This window comes from Chiloscyllium plagiosum, unplaced genomic scaffold (genome assembly GCF_037043375.1).
Source record: "Chiloscyllium plagiosum isolate Xiang-an unplaced genomic scaffold, Cpla_swu_hap1 HiC_scaffold_3, whole genome shotgun sequence".
NCBI lineage: Eukaryota > Metazoa > Chordata > Chondrichthyes > Orectolobiformes > Hemiscylliidae > Chiloscyllium > Chiloscyllium plagiosum.
The window spans coordinates 59,979,802-60,002,499 of NW_028270141.1; the positions used below are offsets into that span (position 1 = coordinate 59,979,802).

At 42.1% G+C, this 22,698-nt stretch overlaps 1 protein-coding gene across 2 annotated transcripts in view; it reads left to right on the top strand.

Moving 5' to 3' along the window:
- The window catches only part of ift172 (intraflagellar transport 172), a 291,193-nt gene that overhangs the window by 162,260 nt on the left and 106,235 nt on the right, over positions 1 to 22,698 (top strand). For both annotated transcript variants that reach the window (XM_043682226.2, XM_043682236.2), the window contains 4 exons: positions 1,313 to 1,448; positions 2,112 to 2,228; positions 12,170 to 12,312; positions 20,461 to 20,554. In XM_043682226.2, coding sequence (XP_043538161.1) covers positions 1,313 to 1,448; positions 2,112 to 2,228; positions 12,170 to 12,312; positions 20,461 to 20,554 — 490 coding nt within the window. The remainder of the gene's footprint in view (positions 1 to 1,312; positions 1,449 to 2,111; positions 2,229 to 12,169; positions 12,313 to 20,460; positions 20,555 to 22,698) is intronic.

The following is a 22,698-nucleotide window of genomic DNA, read 5'->3' on the forward strand; positions in this document are numbered from 1 at the left end:
AAATGTCAACATTCTTATACGCCCAGCATGAAATGTCTCATTGGCTCGATTTTGGTAAAATAATAAATTCAAACTCAATTGGGTTTTAGTATTCTGGGGCATAATTTAAACTGATTGGTTACGTTTGAATTGTAGTCAAAACAGCAATCAAAACTCAGGTATCCATTTCACAGCCAAATGTTACATATTTTCATTTTCCTGGGAATGCCACCTTGTCAGATACAAGGTGCTTGTAAGCTCTCAGTTCAGAGCAACATTTTCTCTCTTAAAGGTACCGTACACACTTTCAACTTCATAACACTACTCTGAGGAACTCCTGCAGAGATGCTTTGGGGCTGAGATGATTGATCTCCAACAATAACAGCAACCATCTTTCTTTGTGTTTGTTATGATTTGAACCAGTGGACTTGGTTACTGCTGATTCACATTGACTGCTGTTTTGCTCAGGCTGCTTGATGTCAAGAGCAGTCACTTTTACATCAACTCTAGAATTCAGCTTTTTTTGTCCATGTTTTGTCCAGGCTGTCATGAAATCAAGAGCCGAGTGGCCCTGGTGGAGTACAAACTAAAGTCAGTGAGCAAGTTGTTGCTAAAACAAGTGCTTCATCAATTTACTGATGATCAAGGATAGAGTGATGGGTTAATAGGGTTGGATTTGTCCTGTATTTGTGCATGGGACATACTTGGGCAAATTTTCATATAGTCAGGTTGATGCCAATATTGTAGCTGTATTGGAACAGCTTGGCTAGGGATGCAGAAAGTTCTGGAGCATACATTTTCAGTACTGTTGCAGGAATGTTGACATGGATCAAAGCTTTTGCAATATCCATTGCAACATCCTTCAGCCATTTTTTGATGTCACATGGAATGAGTTGAGTTGGCTAAAAACTGGAATCTGTAATGCTGAGGACCATTGGAGGAGACCAAGATGGTGCATGGTGTTCTTTCACTGTGTTTGAGGTGTGCCTTTGGTATGTATTTCTAAATGAATAGGCCAAAAACTGAAAATTAGCCTATTCCACAAAGTTTCTTCTGAACTTTATATCATTAAACTGTAAATGCTCTTTTTTTAATCTTAATTTTGTTCTACCTTTGCTCCACACAGTATACAGAAGACCATTTTACCCAACATTTTTCCCTTCTGTGTTGATCATCGTGGGATTTGATGTCTGTAACCACAGGAGAATGTTAAAGGCATTATATCCACTGCACTGAGACATAGATCAAAGATTATTGTATCGACATCTGATGTTCTGTGTCACAAACAGATTTATTTGTACATTGTTGTAATGATAGTTCATTTTTGCTGCAGGTTGTACATTACAGTAGATGAACCTGATTTAGCAATCACAATGTATAAGAAACTTAAAATGTATGATGACATGATTCGACTTGTAGCAAAATATCACAGGGACTTACTCACAGACACCCACCTACATCTTGCAAAGGTAAGGAATAATGAATGAATACAGGCTCATTATGTTTTCAACAATCTTTCAATAATCTGGTAGTGCTGGCTCTCTTCAAAGGTATACAGTATGGTGCTAAAGTTTATCATATACATTTTGTGAAAACTACAATGGAAAAGGTGCAGTCAAAGGATGAATTGTTTCAAAGTATTTATTAGTTAAAAATAATTGTGTTTATTTTTTTATATATATACATACACACATATATAATGTCAATGATGTTAATGCAACATTCATAGATGCAATTTGGGGCATCTAAATCCTGATGCGACATGGGTTGAAAATTTCGACTCAATTTTTTTCAACTGCAATTTCCATCTAAAATGAACTGAACTCAGATGTATTCAGTCAAGTTATATTGAAGCTAATATATTTCTATCTTTCACTTGTATTTAAAAAAAATTATAGTTTTGCTATGCTATGTTTATAAACATGAAGATCTCCATCATCATGTGCTACATATACTTCACATATATAATGGAAAGTGTTATAAGGATCTAAACCGTAGATATCTGCTCTTTTTGTAAAAACAGTCAGAGCCTTTGCAAATACATGCAATTGTACACAAAATCTATGTACAGATCCAGAAATTAATTATAAAATTTATCTCATTAAAGTTTTGATTTTCATGCAATTATATAGGAACTGGAAAGTGAAGGCCGTTTTCGAGAAGCTGAGTACCATTATTTGGAAGCAAAAGAGTGGAAGGCAATAGTGAATATGTATCGTGTCAATGATATGTGGGATGAAGCCTACAGGGTAACAAAGTCTATTTTACTTGGTACACTTGTGTATTTGGGCTTTATGTTCCTGACAACTTGGGAGCGTCAGGGTGTGCGGTAGGTGCTTGTTAGTTCACATGTACCTGGAATTAAATGTAATGTAACTGTCAGTGGGTATTGTCTTATCATTATTGTTTACAGTTTACCATGAGTCGATCTAATGATGGACTCACATGAGTTAATTTCAGTCTCAACATATAAAGGGATGTTCCAAATATTCGATTTTATGGGTCTTTGCAATTGGAAGTGCAGCAGAAAGAACTGGCAAAGTAAAATCTAGATGCTCAAATTCTTTGCCTTGTTTTAGTAATGCTTTCTTGGACATGATGCAAAGGGCTGTAAGATGCACAAGATGATTTGCTTCACCATGGATAGAAAGAGGAACTAGAAAAAGAGAGAAGGCCTAACTGGTCATTGTCTCCGAATTTAGTGACACAAGTATGCTATTGGCGAGGTCCTATGGTGTGGTAAGTAGCACTCCTACCCTGAGCTTGAAGCTCGAGGTTCATGTCCCACTCCAAGGTTTGATGGCCAAGGAAGGAGTATTGCCAAACAGGTTGAGTTTCAACCTGTAACTTTTTCCAACAGATGATAGTGGCAGACGCTAAAAGCAGGAGAGATTCCTGGTCAGCCATATCTTGAAAGAAATTCCAGCCTCTAGCATCGCTATCCATAACTCCAGGTTATGTGCACAGCATGTACACAATGGTGTACATTATCAGAACAACTGGATATCTGGTGTGTGCAAGATTGCTGCCAACATTATTGTGTTCAAAATCCTGGTTTCAGCTTTCAGAATCATAGAATCCCTACAGTGCAGATAGAAACTATTCAGCCCAACAGATCTGCATCGACCCTCTGAAGAGAAGCCCACCCAGACCTACACTTTGACATTACAGGACAATTTTGCAGCTACCTAACCCACACATCTTTGGATTGTGGGAGGAAACCGGAGCTCCTGACAGAAACCCACACAGACATGTGGATAATTTGGAATGCCATACAGTCATCCAAAGCTTGAATTGAACCTGGGTCCCTACCTTGTTAGGAAAGTTGGAACTTTACTCTTAGCCAATTGTGAGGGCATGTATTATGATTTGGCCTTGCCTTCTGGCAGAGAGTGCAAGAAGTTTGGCGCTATGTTCATTGATTCATTACTAAAAACAATTTAATTAACTAAAAACAGAGCATTTCCTGAGATCTGGATTTATGTATCACCCCATGTTCTGACTTTTCAAGCCTACACCAGTACAGTCATTCCTCTGTATGCATGAGGATTCCATTTCTGAGAACACCCCACCCCGCCCCCGAAGCCTGAACAATACACATTAAAAAGGCTAAAAGTCACAAATACATAGGTTTGTCGATGGATGTTGAATTTTGTTGCTACTTACTTTTTGGTGCATAGGCAAATTCCTGAGACCTGAATTCATGGGTACAGAGGCTTCACTGCACATCAGCACTTATGCAAATTTACCTTGCAAGTACAAAAAGAGGGATCGTTTTATACATCAAGTTAACGTTTGCCACAATGTACATTAATTAGTAGCCCTGGTAAAGAAGCCAGTTGGTCTCACTTGCAATATGCTGTAATTGTATCTAAAAGAGAACCGCAGAAGGAGCCAGAGAAAAAGAAACTGAGGATGGTGGTAACTTGGACAGCTACTGGTATAGTCTAACTATCAGATCCGTTTGGCATGTGGGAGAGTCATGGTGGCAAGTGGCAGGTAAGAGAGTTGGGCTGGGAAGCAGCGGGTCAGAGAATCAAGCAGAAGAGTAGCGGGTGAGAGAGTCAGGTGGGAAGCGGCAGGCAAGAAGGTTGGGCAGACTGCAGCGAGTGGGGAACTTGGGTAGTGAAGTGTCAGATGAAAGAGTTAGGGAAGTGGCGAGTGATAGAATTGGGCAGGGAAATGGCAAAAGGGGTGTTGAGCAGTGAAGTGGCAATTGGAATAGTCAGGCAGGTAAATGGTGGGGGTGGGGGAAGGTGGGGAGGTGCCGAGGGTGTGGGGAGGTGGTTCATAGTCTTTGGATCAGGGGATGGCCAATTTAGAGTGAAACAAGGAATATTTTCTTCACTTGCAGAATTGTGAATCTTTGGAATCTCTATCTGAAAAGGCTGTGGATGCTGAATCGTTAAGTGTATTCAAGAGCAATGTATTAGACTCCAAGGAATCAAGAAATAAGAGATTGGATGAGAAAGTGGAATTGTGATCAAAATCCACCAACCTGATCCTATTGAATAGCAGAGTATACTTGATGGATTGTTTTGCCTACTCCCGCACCAATTTTTATTTCTGTTTGACTGGTGCTTTTCCTGCTCTTGCTAATTACTTTTCCTTCATCTAACATTCAAAGTATCACAACATAAGCATGTCCGTGTTGACCTATTAGAACAGAGCTCCAAAGTGGAGATCAAATGTGCAGATCTAAACCTATTAAAGGTACCTCCAAAGTTGTCAAGTTAACCTTCGATACAAATAAGAAGAACAAAGACTTTCACTCAAACAGCCATGAGAGCAGTTGTGAGGTTGCAATATTTTTTGGATATTTCACTATTGTGTCCTCAGCCCTCTCAACTGGCACCAAAAGCTTTGCTTTTACTTGGTGAATTCCAGGTAGCTCACAAAAATCCTTCGACCCACAGTCAATACGCAGAAGCAATGTCGATATTTCTGTAATCAAGTTCTAAAACATATGCAAGAGAATTTCACAGGGGACTATCACACCTACACAGTGCTCCATTCTTGCCCACTATTTCAAAGCATAAAGGCTGCCTGCCTTCCCTCCCCAGATACAGAAGACTGCTCTTGACTGAGAAAAACCATACACAGACTCTACAAAGTCAGTGAGCCCTGATATCTAAAGAGCACCCCTAACCCCCATCACTCTTTTACCACAACACATGGGATCTGGAAAAAGTGTGATTCAACCCAAATGTGCAAAATAACGCCACAACTAAAAACAATTCCGTCAACAGCTGAAACACACTGTTTCGCATCATCCCAAACCCCCCAGCCCAAAACCTCATGGATCTCCACAAAATCGTTAAGTGTATTCAAACGTGGGCGGCACGGTGGCAAGGTGGTTAGCACTGCAGCCTCACAGCGCCAGAGACCCCGGTTCAATTCCCGCCTCGGGCGACTCTCTTTGTGGAGTTTACACATTCTCCCCGTGTCTGCGTGGGTTTCCTCCGGGTGCTCCGGTTTCCTCCCACAGTCCAAAGATGTGCAGGTTAGGTGAATTGGCCATGCTAAATTGCCTGTAGTGTTAGGTGAAGGGGTAAATGTCGGGGTATGGGTCTGGGTGGATTGTGCTTCGACGGGTCGGTGTGGACTTGTTGGGCCGAAGGGCCTGTTTCCACACTGTAATCTAATCTAAAATGGCGGCCCCATATCGCAGCAACCTGCACAAAATAACGGACCACCCGTGACTTTAGTGAAATGGCATGCTTGTCCCGACCTCTCTCACATGGCGAGCGCACCCAGCGCCTCTAACCACCCCAGACCTTCTCAAGATGGTGAGCCCACCTGGCAAGAAGCCAGTGAAGTAGGCGTTTGGTATGCTTACCTTTGTTGGTCAGAGTATTGAGTACAGGAGTTGGGAGGTCATGTTGTGGCTGTACAGGACATTGGTTAGACCATTGTTGGAATATTGCATGTAATTCTGGTCTCCTTCCTATCGGAAAGATGTTGTGAAACTTGAAAAGGTTCAGAAAAGATTTACAAGGATGTTGCCAGGGTTGGAGGATTTGAGCTATGGGGAGAGGCTGAACAGACTGGGGCTGTTTTCCCTGGAGTGTCAGAGGTTGAGGGGTGACCTTACAGAGGTTTACAAATTATGAGGGGCATGGATAGGATTAAAAAATTATTTTCCCTGGTGTGGGAGAGTCCAGAACTAGAGGGCATAGATTTAGGGTGAGAGGGGAAAGATATAAAAGAGACCTAAAAGGGCAACGTTTTCACGCAGAGGGTGGTACATGTATAGAATCAGCTGCCAGAGGAAATGGTGGGGGCTAGTACAATTGCAACATTTAAAAGGCATTTGGATGGGTATATGAATAGGAAGGATTAGAAGGGATGTGGGCCGGGTGCTGGCAGGTGGGACTAGATTGGATTGGGATATCTGGTCGACATGGACGGGTTGGACTGAAGGCTCTGTTTCAGTTCTGTACATCTCTATGTCTCTAAGTGATTAACATGTTAAAATTGACAACCTGGCTCTTTTGATGGGGTTAGTTGTTTGCTGTCTGTTATACCTTTTAACGGTGGAAGTCAGTTTCCTTGGTTTAACAACTCCCACCCCCCACAGCACCCTTCATCCCCCACCACAGTTGATCTTGAAGCCACGTGCTCTTGCACTTTTAATCTCAGCCCTTCGATTCATTTTGTGATTGATTGTAAGTCCTTTCATTACAAGGGCCTTTCAGAATATATTGAATCTCAAAATATCAGATAAATAGGGTTATCAAGTTCAATAATCTTTATATTTTAATATAATCTTGCATTTTTCTATATTATTGGCTCTTAGTCTTCAGCTACCTATCAGTTTCTTGTCTTCTTTGCTTTATTTTAACTTGCTAAGAGGAGCCTGCCATCTACCAATTCCTTTCAGACCCTCTGGAGATTTCCTTTGGTGCATCTTTCACACAGAATTAACACATTGTGCAGCCAAGATGTATTACCACATGTTTTTTGCTTCCCTGTAGTTTCACAGCCAAGACATTGACTGAGTCCCTTACTCTGACCAGTTATTGTAAAATTGTGGGAGCATCCTGCCTTGCTGTTCATACCTGTCATAATAGTGATTAAGTATGGGCTGTTTCTTGTCTTTAATTCTCTTACCCACTTCTGTCCCCTTCATACCTTTTTCATTTCTTCTTCCTTCTCTTCCCACTCTCTTCCTCTTTGCTCCCATCTGCTTTTGCAAATTCTTGTTGTTCTTTTTCTGTCCTTCCCTTTCCTTGCTGACCTTAATTTGGACCCACTTAAACCTAATCTCTCCTACTCTCACATCTAACATTCTTCACTCTAGCACTTAACTCAGCTATTTTCCTTTCATTCTCAGCCTTTAACCTTTCCCTCTTCACTTCATGGCCTCTAACTTTACGATATATTAGAGACTTATTACCCATGTGAACCACCACAGGATATGAACTCCCAATTAGTTAGCATGAGATGTTGCTTCAGTCTAGAGATGTACAGCACAGAAACAGACCCTTCGGTCTAACTCGTCCACGCCGACCAGATATCCTAACCTAATCTAGTTCCATTTGCTGGCACTTGACCCATATCCCTCTAAAACCTTCCTATTGCTGTAATAGTTTCTTTAGTTTTTTTTATATTCACTTATTTTTCTTTCTGTCTTCATTCTCAGAGCACCTTTTCTTATTTTTACCAAATGTTCTGTAGTGTGCATGCCACAGTGTTCTTGCTCTTGAGAATGATGAGTATAAGTAAGACTGTTTGCCCCCTAAAATTCAGAAGGGAAGAAGCTGTATTAAAGAAAGGCATCTTTGGTATTTTTGAAAGAATAGAAGAGAAGATCTTTTGATATTACCTGGAGTACATTTCAGAAAATTGCGAATCGTATCCCATGTTTCTTTCCACACCAATGGGGCATGATTGGCATTAACTGGGCCAGCATTTATTGCCTGTTCCTAGTTGCAATGCAAAGATGGTAATGGTGAACTACCTTCTTGAACTGCTGCAGTCCATTAAAATAATTCATTAAAATTAGTGGGCACATGATAATTGGCTGAAGTGCACAATTGTTTGATATGCACTAAAGTGTAAAATCTCTGTGTACTACACCTAAATTATTTTTCTACATAAGAATGTAAAATTCATAAACTATTCAATTTTTATGAAAAATTGGACGATACTGATAGTATTGAATTTTATTCTGAAATAGTACAGTGTAATTAATTTACAAAAATTCATTTATAGGATGTGGATGGTTGCACCAGCATTTATTGTCCATCCCTTGTGTGCTTGTCAAGGCTGTAGTGAGCTATTAGCAGAGTATTATCAGGGCCCAAAGGCTTTCCATCATTCATTGTCTCCAGCTGTTTTTTGATATCATGTGTAATGAATCAAGTTGGCTGAGATTTAGCATCTGTGAAGCTGGGACATCCAGAGGAGGCAACGTTGGATTATGCAAACAATGCTGTGGCTGAAGATTGTTGTAGGTTCTTCAGCCTTATCTTTTGCACTCATGTGCTGTGCTCTCTTATCATTGAGGATGGGGTTATTCATGGAGCCTCCTTCTCCAGTAGATTTTTAATTGTCCACTATTGGATGAAACAGAACTGTAGAGCTCTGATCTGATCCATTAGTTGTTGAATTGCTTAGCTCTGTTTATCACTTCATGCTTGTGCTGTTTGGGACATAAGCAGAACTGTTTCGTAGCTTCACCAGAGTGATGTATATAAGTTTGCCTGGTGCTTCTTCTGACATGCCCTTCTGCATTCTTAATTAAACCAGCGTTGATCCTTCAGCTTGATAATAATGATGGAGGGCAGGATATGCCAGGACATGAGGCTGCAGATTGTGTTTGAGCACAGTCCTGCTTTTCCCTGATGGCCCAAAAGATCTCATGGATGCCCAGACTTGAGTTATTCAATCTGTTTGAAGTCTGTTGATAATGCCATACAGCATGATGGAGGGCGACACAGGACTTCATCTCCACAGGTGTGATGGACACTCTTACATGGACAGATGCATCTTCAGCAAACTAATTGGTGAAGATGAAGTAATTTATGTTTTTGTCTCTTGTTGGCTCCCCTACCACCTGCTGCAGACCCTGTAGGACTTGATCAGCTCAGTCAGTGGTGGTGCTGCTGAGCCATACTTAATGATAGATGTTGAAGTCTGCCACCTGAGTTCATTCTGCACCCCAAAGCCATTAGTACTTCCTTTACGTAGTCTTCAACATGGAGAAATATTGATTCGTCAGCCTGGCCCATATTTGACCAAATGCCATGAGACTTAGGATTAGGTGAATTCATAATGAACAACAAAGAGATGGCAGACCAGTTGAACAAATACTTGGAATCTATCTCCACTGAGGAGGACACAAATAACCTTCAGGAAAAGCTAGGGGCTACAGGGTCAAGCATGAAGGAGGAACTGAAAGCCTCATTAGTTAGGCAATGATATTGGGGAAATTAATGGGATTAAGATCTGATAAGTTGCCAGGGCCTAATGCTCTGTATCCCAGAGTTCTTAAGAATGTGGCCCTAGAAATTGTGGACCAATTGTGCTCATTTTCCAGCATTCAATAGATTCTGCAAGAATCCCAATTGACTGGAGGATAGCTAATGTGAACCCACTTTTTAAAAAAGGACAGAGAGAGAAAACAGGAAATTTTTGGCCGGTTAGCCTGACATCAGTGGTAAGGAAAATGCTGGAGTTAATTACTAAGGATGTAATAACTGAGCATTTGGAAAGCAGTGACAGAAACGGTCCAAGTCAGCATGGAATCAATGAAGAGAAATCTGCTGGAATTGTTTGAGCATGTAGACCAGTAGAGTGCAAGGGTCAATCAGTGAATATTATGTATCTGGACTTCTAAAAGCTTTTGACAAGGTTCCACACAAGAGATTAGTAAGCAAAATGAAAGCTCATGGTATTGGAGGTAAGGTATTGATGTGGATAGAGGAAGCATAAAAGAAGCAATGAGTTGAATATATGAGTCCTTTCAGACTGGCAGACACTGGCAAGTGGGTTACTGCAGTGTTCAGTGCTGGGGCCCCAACTGTTCACAATATACATTAACGATTTGGACAAAGGAATTTGTATTCCTGATAAAGGGCTTTTGCCCGAAACGTCAATTTTACTGCTCTTCGGATGCTGCCTGAACTGCTGTGCTTTTCCAGCACTGCTAATCCAGAATCTGGTTTCCAGCATCTGCAGTCATTGATTTTACCAAAGGAATTTAATGCATTATCTCCAAATTTGCAGATAGCACTAAGCTGGGTGGCAGTGTATGCTGTGAGGAGAATGTAAAGGGTGACTTGGACAGGCTGGCTGAGTGGGCAGATACTCGGCAAATGCAATATGTGGATAAGTGTGAGGTTGTCCACTTAGGTGTCAAAACAGAAAGGCAGGTTATTATCTGAATGGTGACAGTTTAGGAAAAAGTGAGGTGTCATGGTGGGACAGCAGCTGAAGGCTGGCATTTAGGTGCAGCAGGCAGTAAGGAAAGGCATGCTGGCCTTCATAGCAAGATGATTTGAATATAAGAGTCTGAATGTTCTGCTGCAGTTATGCAGGGCTTTGGTGAGGTATTAGGAGAAAGTGAGGACTGCAGATGCTGGAGATCAGAGTTCAGAGTGTGTGTTGCTGGGAAAGCACAGAAGGTCCGGCAGCATCCAAGGAGCAGAAGAATCAACGTTTCGGGCATAAGCCCTTCATCAGGAATGAAGGGCTTATGACCGTATCGTCGATTCTTCTGCTTCTCGGATGTTGCCTAACCTGCTGTGCTTTTCAAGCAACACACTCTCGACTTTGGTGAGATATTGTCTTGAGTATTGTCTGGAGTTTTGGTGTCCTAGTCTGAAGAAGGATATTCTTGCTATTGAGCGAGTCCAGTGAAGGTTCACCACACTGATTCCTGGGATGGCAGGACTGACATATGAAGAAAGACTGGATTGACTGGGCTTGTACTCTTTGGAATTTAGAAGAATGAGGGGGATTCTCTTAGAGATATAAATCCTGATAGGACTGGACAGGCTAGATGTGGGAAAAATGTTCCCAATGTTGGGCAAGTCCAGAATTAGGGGTGACAATCTAAGAAGAAGAAGTAAGCCATTCAGGACTAAGATGAGTTGTGAACCTGTGGAATTCTCTACCACAGAAAGCTGTTGGGGCCAGTTTGATAGGTATATTCAAAACGGAGCTGTTCATGGCCCTTGTGACTAAAGGAAGCAAGGAGTATGGAGAGGAAGCAGGAGTGAGATACTGAAATTGTGTGATCAGCCACAATCATATCGAATAGTGGGCCTATTAACTGAAGGGCCTATTAGCCTACTTCTGCATGCATTTTCTGTATTTCTATGTTTATATGTGGAGTCAATGTTGAGCAACTCCCTCCCAATTATGCTGCCATCTCTGCTGGGATAATGGTAGTGTTTTCTGGGTCATTGTGTGTAAAGTATGATTCCCTGACTATGACGATGACAGACCGTTGCTTAACTAATCTACAAGTCAACTCTGCTAATTCTGTGATGAGCCCCAAATTTTAACAAGAAGGACTTTGGAGTGTCGACAGGGCTGCTTTTGCTAAAATTATTTCCTGTGGCAAGATTGATATTGGGTGATCGGACTGAAGACTCTTTAAAGTTGATAAAACTGAATGATTTACTAGGAATTTCAAAGGGCAGTCAAGAGTCAACCACTTTTTAAGTGTGAAGTCACATGTAGGCTAGACCAGGTAAGAACAGTATGTTTTTCTTCCCTAAAGTACATTAGTGAACAAGATGGTTTTCATAGCAATTAACAGACTTCTATTCCTTGATTTCAATACTGTATTCAACTTTCACATCTGGTATGTTAAGATTGGAAATTGTCTGGTTTATTTGACCAGTGACAATACTACTGCAAAACTGCTTCCCTGGAGAATGTGTTGGTCTAAAGCTGATTGAACAAATGATGAGATTGAGGAGTCTGTGAAATAGATATATTCTACTGGACATTTAACAAAAACAGTTTAAAACAATCAGATAGAACCAGTGGTAGATATACAAAATAGGTGAAAATGCTATTGTATTCACAAAATAATAGTAGATTTGTTTGTTGCATTAACATGGCAAAACAAATGTTGCTTACCTCGTCAAGTCTTTCATTTTTGTTAAACTTGAAGTAGTTTGAAAAATTTGAAAAGCTTCAATTTCATAAAAGTCCCATATTTTTCTTGCAGGTTTCTAAAGCCCACGGAGGTGCAAATGCCCATAAACAAGTGGCCTACTTATGGGCTAAGAGTCTGGGGGGAGAGTCTGCAGTTAAGTTGCTAAATAAATTTGGTCTTCTGGAAACAGCAATTGACTATGCAGCTGATAACTGGTGAGATACATGTTAACATAAATGATATTTTAAGTTATTTCATATTAAATTATTTGAATTTTCCTCTCCTTTTGTCAAGCTCTAGGTGACAAAATAAATAACATGCTTAGTAGACATAGGGTCAGTCTGAAATAACACCAGGAAGGTCGGTATCTTGCCACCAAGGCACCCTTTATTTAAATGTGTATAGTACAAGACACTGACCCAGCTAGCACAGAGCTGCCTCCAAGTTGGGCGGCACGGTGGCACAGTGGTTAGCACTGCTGCCTCACAGCGCCAGAGACCCGGGTTTATTTCCCGCCTCAGGCGACTGACTGTGTGGAGTTTGCACGTTCTCCCTGTGTCTGCGTGGGTTTCCTCCGGGTGCTCCGGTTTCCTCCCACAGTCCAAAGATGTGCAGGTCAGGTGAATTAGCCATGCTAAATTGCCCGTAGTGTTAGGTAAGGGGTAAATGTAGGGGTATGGGTGGGTTGCACTTCAGCGGGGCGGTGTGGACTTGTTGGGCCGAAGGGCCTGTTTCCACACTGTAAGTAATCTAATCTAATCTAAAAAGTGTGAACAGAACCTCTGACACGCCTCTTTATTTTTTTTACATGTGGAGAGTATCTCACACTGACCCAGCTCCGTCAGAACCAGCTCCAGAGTGAGCAGAACCTCTGATACTCCTGTTTTTGTTTTTCTTTTTTTTGTATGTTCCCACCCTACTTTCGAACAGCGGTAGTTCTTATTTTTCCTCAGTACCCCATGTTGTGTGTGAGCAGGTGTTGGACACAGTGAAGAACAACAAGTGCGTAAATCTTTATTTATATTGCACCACCAGGAACAAAGGAAACGCCAGAGTGGCCAGTGACAAGCAATACCCTTCTCGACAAAGGGCAATGCCGCTTGATCAAAAAAGTGAAGGGGAGGGCAGGGATTAAATCAAAATAGAGTTGGAGGGGGAAATAAAACCCTCCATTCCCTGCAGTGCTCACCTCACCCTGAACAGCTCAAGGGTGTTGGTGGTCACTGCGTGCTCCTTCTCCAGTGACACCTGGATCGAATGTAACCATGGAAGAGGGGCAGGCAATTGGCCCTAATGACCCCCTCCACAGCCTGCTGCCTGGACCTGTTACTCACCTGTTTATCTTTCTTTTTCTTGGGACGTCTGACACCCCGTTCTTTTTATCAGAACGCTCTTGTTCTTTTCTAGCTTTCTTTTTCTTTTTTCTTTCTTTTTTCCCTTCCCCCACACTACCGCCTAACTGCAGTTGTGCTTATATTTTCCCCAGCACCCATGTTGTGTGTGTGCAGGTGTGAGACACAGTGAAAGACATAAGGCGTACAAATCTTTATTCAATTTCCACCACCGGGAAGAAAACACCTAAGTGGCCAGTGACAAGCAGTTCCCTTCTTAGAGGGCAATGCTGCGTGATCAAACAGTGAAGGGGAAGGCTGGGATTAAATCAAAATAGAGTTGGGGGGGAAATAAAACACTCCACTCTATGTGGTGCCCACTCTGAACAGCTCAAGGGTATTGGTGGAGACTGTGTACTCCTTCTCCAGGGACACCCAAGTTCGACTGTAACCATGGAAGAGGGTCAGGCAATCGGCCCTAATGACCCCCTCCATGGACAGCTGCCTGAACCTGTTACATACCTTTTATCTCTTGTGGGCAGGACTTCCTGATTGGACCAGGGTAACAACCTCAATCTATGGCACCATGTCAGCCAAATGGATCTCAATCACTTCATCCCACGCCCTCTCAGTCCTAGAATATAGTGCTGTTCTTTTACCTGTAGTTTCTCCTGAGGCTTTTTCATGCCAGCTACGTTTCCTCGGACTCTACGTCAGATACTGGCGGTCTATACCAGACCATAGCCTGCCCTTTGTGTCCGGAGCATCTCGGCTGAAAATCATCTTCAGACAATAACTGCGTTGAGACTGCAACATCTGCCATATCCATCTTGTCCTCAGAGGTTTCTTTGATGCTAGGTGGAGGGGGAGAGCCCACAGGTTCTGACAGCCTTGCCAGATGTTCAGAAGGGCCATTTCTGTTTTGTGGACTGGTGCAGAGCCAACAACCTGTCTTGAATGTGGACAAAACGAAACAGATGGTTGTTGACTTCAGGAGGGCCACAGAGCAATCACTGCTGGACATCAACGGCTCCTCCATGGAGATAGTGACGAGCACCACATTTCTTGGCATCCATCTGGCGGAAAAACTCACCTGGTCCCTCAACACCAGCTCCATTGTCAAGGAAGTCCAGCAGCGTCTCTATTTTCTGCATAGGTTGAGAAAATCCCATCTGCCATCCCCCGTCCTCACCACGTTCGATGGAAGGTTCATTGAAAATACCCTGAGCATCTGCATCACTGCCTCGTTTGGGAATAGCACCATCTCGGATCGTAGGTCCCCACAACGGATTGTGAGGTCGGCTAAGAAGATCTTCGGGGTCTCTCTTCCCTCCATTACAGACGTTTACACCACACAGGCTAACAGCATTGTGGACGACCCCACACATCCTTCATTCAAATTCTACTCTCTTCTGCCAGATGGCAGAAGATACTGGGCTATTTGGTCTCTCACGGCCAGACTGTGTAATAGTTTCTTCCCCCAAGCCATCAGGCTCCTTATCACAGTATGATCACACTCAATTCCATTTGCAATTGTTTGGATGACTTTTTGAATTGCTGCTAAAATAATGTTTTATTAATGATCATTCATTGTTACATTGTAATTTGCCAACCACTGTGCTATTATCTTGTCTTTTCAGGAGTTACTGTGCTGTCTTGCATATTTTGCACTTCCTATGCACTTGATGCTACCTTGTGTATGACTGTATTCTTGTGTAATCTGTGTATCCATATAAGCACCTTGATAATCACAGGTGAGGTGCTGGAAGACTGGAGGTTGGTTAATGTGGTGCCACTATTTAAGAAAAGTGATAAGGAAAAGCCAGGGTGAGTCTGACATCGGTGGTGGGCAAGTTGTTGGAAGGAATCTTAAGGGACAGGATATACATGTATTTAGAAGAGCAAGGACGACTTAGGGATAGTCAGCATGGCTTTGTGCATGGGAAATCATGTCTCACAAACTTGATTGACTTTTTTGAAGAAGTAACAAAGTGGATTGATGAAGGCAGAGCGGTGGACGTGATCTATATGGACTTCAGTAAGATGTTCAAAAAGGTTCATCGTGGTAGATTGGTTAGCAAGGTTAGATCTCATGGAATACAAGAAGAACGAGCCATTTGGATACAGAACTGGCTCGGAGGTAGAGACAGAGGGTGGTGGTGGAGGGTTGCTTTTCAAGCTGTGACCAGTGGTGTGCCACAAGGATCGGCGCTGGGTCCACTACTTTTCGTGATTTATATAAATGATTTGGATGTGAACATAGGAGGTATAGTTTGTTTTGCAGATGACACCAAATTTGGTGGTGTTGTGGGCAGTGAAGAAGGTTACTTCAGTGTATAACAGGATCTTGAGAATGGGCTGAGGAGTGGCAGGTGAAGTTTAATTTAGATAAATGTGAGGTGCTGCATTTTGGAAACGCAAATCAGAGTAGGACTTATACACTTAATAGTAAGGTCCTAGGGAGTGTTGCTGAACAAAGAGATCTTGGGAATGTACATTCTTAGTTCCTTGCAAATAGAGTCACAAGTAGATAGGGTAGTGAAGAAGGCATTTGGTATGCTTTCCTTTATTGGTCAGAGCATTGAGTATAGCAGTTGGGAGGTCATGTTGAGGCTGTTGGGCCACTTCTGGGATATTGTGTGCAATTCTTGTCTCCTTCTCAGGAAGTATGTTATGAAACTTGAGAGTGTTCAGAAAAGATTTACAAGAATGTTGCCAGCTTTGGATCGAGAGGGTGAGGCTGAATAGGCTGGAATTGTTTTCCCTGGAGCGCCGGAGTCCGAGTGGTGATCTTATAGAGGTTTATAAAATCATGAGGGGCATGGAGAGGATAAACAGATGAGGTCTTTTCCCTGGGGTGGGGGAGTCTAAAACTAGACGGCATTGGTTCAGGATGAGAGGAGAAAGATATAAAAGAGACCTAAGGGGCAACTGTTTCTCGCAGAGGATGGTGCATGTGGCACAGTGGTTAGCACTGCTGCCTCACAGCGCCAGAGACCCGGGTTCAATTCCCGCCTCAGGCGACTGACTGTGTGGAGTTTGCACATTCTCCCCGTGTCTGCGTGGTGCTCCGGTTTCCTCCCACAGTCCAAAGATGTGCAGGTCAGGTGAATTGGCCATGCTAAATTGCCCGTAGTGTTAGGTAAGGGGTAGATGTAGGAGTATGGGTGGGTTGTGCTTTGGCGGGGCGGTGTGGACTTGTTGGGCCGAAGGGTCTGTTTCCACACTGTAAGTAATCTAAAAAATGTATGGAATGAGCTGCCAGAGGAAGTGGTGGAAGCTGATAAAATTACTGTATTTAAAAGGCATCTGGATGGGTACATGAATAGGAAGGGTTTGAATAATGGCCAAGTGCTGGCAAGTGGGATTAGATTAGGTCAGGATATCCGGTCAACTGGACGAATTGAACGGAAGGATCTGTTTCTGTGCTTTAGATCTCTATGACTCTATGACTGTTGTGAGTGAATCTCTTCAGGGTCGTTCTTTTATTGCTACTGAAATAACTCCCCCAAAGGCATGCATCCTGTCACCAAGTCACCCTTTCTTTACATGTGCAAAGTACAAGATACTGACCCAGCTTGCACAGAGCGCGTTCTTAGAGTGAGCAGAACCCTTGACACTTTTGTTTATTTTTCTTCTTTTTTTTTCCGGAGGCAGCTCAGGTTGTGGACACTTCTGGTTTTTTTTTGGCATCGTCAGAGAAAGGACTTCTATATGCCACATTTCCCTCGTCCGTGAGGCGAGTGGGGATTCGGGTCACTCCTGTTCTTTGTTTTATATATTAACCCTTTACCACCTAAGTGCGGTAGTGCTTATTTTTTCCCCAGCACCCATGGTGTGTGTGTGTGCAGGTGTGAGACACAGCGAAAGATACAAAGTGCACGAATCTTTATTCAAATTCCACCACCAGGAAGATAGGAAAACAGCACTTTTATTTTGTTCTCAGAGTGAACAGAACCTCTGACACTCCTGTTTATCTTTTTTTTACTGTCCAGGTATTTTTTTTTCTTTCTTTTAACCCCCACACTACCACCTAAGTGCGGTAGTGCTTATTTTATCCCCAGCACCCATGGTGTGTGTGTGTGCAGGTGTGAGACACAGTGAAAGACACAAAGTGCACAAATCTTTATTCAATTTCCACCACCAGGAAGATAGGAAAACACCCAGGTGGCCAGTGACTGCCCTTCACATCAAAGGACAGTGCTGTGCAGCACTTTTGTTTATTTTATTTATTTTTTTCTCTCTTTCTTTTTCTTATTAACCCCCACACTACCACCTAAGTGCGGTAGTGCTTATTTTATCCCCAGCACCCATGGTGTGTGTGTGTGCAGGTGTGAGACACAGTGAAAGACACAAAGTGCACAAATCTTTATTCAATTTCCACCACCAGGAAGATAGGAAAACACCCGGGTGGCCAGTGACTGCCCTTCACATCAAAGGACAGTGCTGTGTTGCACTTTTGTTTATTTTTTTCTCATTGAAGCCAGGTGGACCTCATTAATTATGAAGTTCTTGATTGGGGTTGTTAACCTGGGACAATCAGGAAAGCCCTGGCTGAACAATATAACTGGAAGATTTAGAATCTCCTTTGTTTAGGGGACTGACTCTATGCTGGCTGGGCCACAGTCGGTGTGTTACTTTTGCTGGTTTATTCTTTTTTTTTTCTTTTCTTTTTTTTTACACAGTGAAAGACACAAAGTGCACAAATCTTTATTCAATTTCCACCACCAGGAAGATAGGAAAACACCCGGGTGGCCAGTGACAAACACTGCCCTTCACATCAAAGGGCAGTGCTGTGTAGCACTTTTGTTTTTTTTTCCTGGCAAACACCCGGGTGGCCAGTGACAAACACTGCCCTTAGTCTCTTAGTAGTATTTTTTTTTTCTTTTTATCAAAATAACACTCCTGTTTATATATTTTTTTTATTTTTTAAATTTAACCCCCACACTACCACCTAAGTGCGGTAGTGCTTATTTTATCCCCAGCACCCATGGTGTGTGTGCGCAGGTGTGAGACACAGTGAAAGACACAAAGTGCACAAATCTTTATTCAATTTCCACCACCAGGAAGATAGGAAAACACCCGGGTGGCCAGTGACAAACACTGCCCTTCACATCAAAGGGCAGTGCTGTGTAGCACTTTTGTTTATAGCTATCAGCCAAGGCTCCCTGATTGGACCAGGTTAATAGCCCCAATCAGGGATCTAATATCCACCCAGATGACATCATTGTAATCACTACTCATCTGACTTCAGAGCAAAATCCTGAAGATTTGGAAGAAATGTTCTTGAAAATGTTTTAACCCTTTTTCTTACATAGCTCATTTGAGTAAAGTTATCCTCCTTTTAAAAGCAATATCAGGGACATTTGGATCATAGGTTCTGTTGACTCTGCAAATCTTTGTGGTCACAGCTCTGTTCTCATGCCTCCTGAGTGCATGTCTTTAAGCTGTTATTTGGGACAAGGAGATTTAAAGCCATGCAGTGTCTTGCTGAGAAAGCATGATAGATGTCACGTGAAAGTTAATGTGTAGGATGTCTAGTATTCCATTTTGAGAAAACTAATAAGAAAATACAAAAGATAGCAAAACTTGGAATAGTGGAGCAGAGTGAATTAGAGCTCACTTATGTAAACTTAAGAGTTAGAAAATGAGTGAGGAGAGGGTGCAGTAGGAATGAGGAGAAGGAGATGTTCAGATGGGTGGAGGTTGAGGGAGGCTTTAAAACAGAGAGAATAATTTTATACTTATCAGCAAAGGAAAACTCAGCTAAATAATAGCTTCAAATTGCTGAGGTAATGAATTGCTTGTAATAGTATTTCTAGCTTAAGGCTTCATAAGGGGCAGTGGTAGAGTGGTAATGACAGTGGACTAGTAACCTAGCAACCCAGCTAAAATTCTGGCAACATGGGCTCATACCCCATCATGGTAAATGATGAGATTTCAATTACATAAAAATCTGGCATAAAAAGCTCGCCTAATGGCAACCATGTAACCATTGGGAATTGTCATGAGAACAATCTGGATCATTAATGTATATTAAGGAAGGAAGACTGCCAACTACACCCAGTCTGGCCAACATGTGACTCCAGACCGATAGAAATGAGAATTAGGGATGTTCAAATAGCCAGCAACTCCCAAATCCCATGAAAGAATATCTATTTAAACAGCAGCTACTATATTGGGAGCAAAATATGGCTGATATTATTGTAATGAACAATGTGTGTCAGTTGTTAAATTTAAATCTGGGATTGAGATTTATTACAGCTGGGGTTGGAGGAGTGTATCAGTCCCAGTCCTCTACTGGTCAAAGCAAAGTTTTTATTTAACCAAGATGGTGATCAGCCAGTGTATCAGCCTTGGATTATATTAGATTTAATCTTATGATCAATTCAGCCAAATTCATTAGTCAATAGACAATAACTAGTTTATTACAAATGAACTTAATTAGCAAAGAGATTATTAACAAACAGTTTGGATTGTGCAAATATATGCACAGCAAAGCTGAGGAAAATAAAGAAAATCTACAGGATTCAAAGTACTTTGACTAAGTGACAGTTAAAAACAGGAGAAAAGAATAAGTCATGATTGTTCCAAATGGTGATCTATATCCAAAGTTATTCTGCACACATATACCATTGATACTCAGATATTTTCAAGGATCAGTGTGGCTAGCTGAATTCCCTTTCCGAGAGACAGTGAAGTAGAATTCAAAATTCTCTTAAAAGCCCTCTATAACTGTTAAATATGATTCATAGTGAGGTTTCTGCTCATCTACTTTGCTGAAAGGAATGCAATAAGACTGGGAGCGAAGAATTGTTGATCTTTATCCAAGTTATTGTTACATCTTCCCATCTGGCTTCAAAATATAATAACCTCCGTTTGAACCTCTGTTCCTTGCAGACACAACATTGTTGCTGTTATACGGAATAATTTTATTTTTTGCGAAGCATCTGTTGTTAAACGTTCAGGATTTATGTACATATCTGCGACTAGCCAGTAATAATTGCTTATAATGTTAAAATTCTGTTTCAGCTCTTTTGACTTTGCTTTTGAACTGTCACGATTGTCTATGAAAAATAAAATCCCAGATATACATCTGAAACACGCCATGTATTTAGAAGATGAGGTAAGTTGTTACTTTTCTTGGTCGATATTTGATTAGCACAGAAAAATAATATTTTGATCATGTTTGTATTATTATCAATATTAAGATCATGGCATAAAGAACGTGATCTAATGCTATAAATCAGATGTCTGAATTGAAAATGCTATTACTTACATCGACTAAAATATATCCAAGAGATAAATAGCCCAAAAGCTATTTAATATTGGGCAAGTTTTACAGAACATCATCTTTAAAGAATTAACAGGACATGTACCCACCAAATAGCCAATTTTCTTGCTGGTATTTTACATTGGAGCCAGCTTTAATTTCCTAAAATTGTGACTTCCACCTTAAACTGGAAAGAAAGCCCCATCTTAAAGAAACGCTGGCCATATATGCAAGGGGAGGCAATGGCCTTGTGGTGTTATCACTAGATTTTATTAATACGCAAATTCAGCTACTGCTCTGGGGACCTGGGAACCACCAAGGCAAATACTGGGATGACTTTGGATTAGAGTCTTAGAGTCATAGAGATATACAGCGTGGCAACAGACCCTTCTTGTTGTGGTTCTGTTCGCCAAGCTGGGAATTTGTGTTGCAGACGTTTCGTCCCCTGCCTAGGTGACATCTTCAGTGCTTGGGAGCCTCCTGTGAAGCACTTCTGTGATGTTTCCTCTGGCATTTATAGTGGTTTGAATCTGCCACTTCCGGTTGTCAGTTCCAGCTGTCCGTTGCAGTGGTCGGTATGTTGGGTCCAGGTCGATGTGCTTATTGATTGAATCTGTGGATGAGTGCCATGTTGTTTTAAAAAATTCTCAAGGTCAAGGACCAGGCTCGCAGGAAAGTAGTCTGACACAGAACAAACAGCCAAGAGGCGAGTCTGCTAGAATATAAGTGTTTTATTCCCCGCAGTGTCCCCACAACCAGTCTCGTACTTACAACGGGTCTGGCTTATACTCACTCTACATGTTACCAAAACTGGGAGCCGTCAGTTCTTGTAGAGCGGTTGCCAACAACCCACGCTCGGCGGTTAAACGTAACCCCGGAGCAGACTCTACCGAACTGGAGACTTCTCCAGCTGATATACCCTTTTCCAGATATAAACATTCATGTGAACAGCAGAGCAAGGCTAAAAAACACATTCCATTCTGGTTACATACAGATAAGAAGATTCACACGGGAAGGTGTATAACAAGATTCACACGGGACTAAGCGACACCTTCCATTTTCGGTTAGATTCACACATGTATTGGGACACAATTTTAACCCTTTCACCACATTCCACTGCTTGGCCCAATACATGTGTTGCATAATGATTCACACATGTATTGGGACATAATTTTACACCACATTCCACTGCTTGACCCAATACATGTGTTACATTATGCCCATATGTATTCTTTCTAACAAGCGCCTACGTACACGCCAAATATACAAGCAAGTCAAGACATTACAGCATGTTAAAATCACCAGGACCGCTACCAGGATCGACAAGGGTGGGAACAGGAATGTCCCCGCAGTGGAGGACATACCACTCAATATGTCCCACCAATGATGAGCTGACTCCACGTCCACTACACGGGCAGCATGTACTACCTCCTGTCCATGTATAAAGGTAGACACCGTAACCTTGGTGACATTGGTTTGATGCTTTCGTAATATCTGCTTAAGCTCCTCGGATCGGTCCAATGCCCGCTTAAACCGATCCAGGGAAATGTTCCAGGGATTCCTCAGCACTTTCCACTGCACCTTGGTAAAGTGGCGAGCACTGCTATAAGTGGTCAACAAATAGGTGTGATTCTGCCAGTGCCACTGATAGACATTTGAGAGGCATCCCGAGAACGGTGCTGAGGGAAGCATAGGATGTGGATTATTGGTAGCCACACAGAGCGTGTGTGGCCCAATCTGCCACATCATGTCCCTTGGAGTCTCAACAGTCCATTCGCACAGGGCCGTTCCCTTAGTCAAGCAAGGGTCCCGATACCTGTCCATCAGTAGGCAAGTTTTCCCCTGATCAGTCTGTTCACAAGCGGACAGATCATAGGTAATATTGGTATCTGGGCTAAACCACTGTCCCCTTGTCTTCAGAAAATAATATCCAGAAGATGTAATCACTGGTAATACATAATATCGACAGACCGTAACAGTGTGGGTTACATTCATGG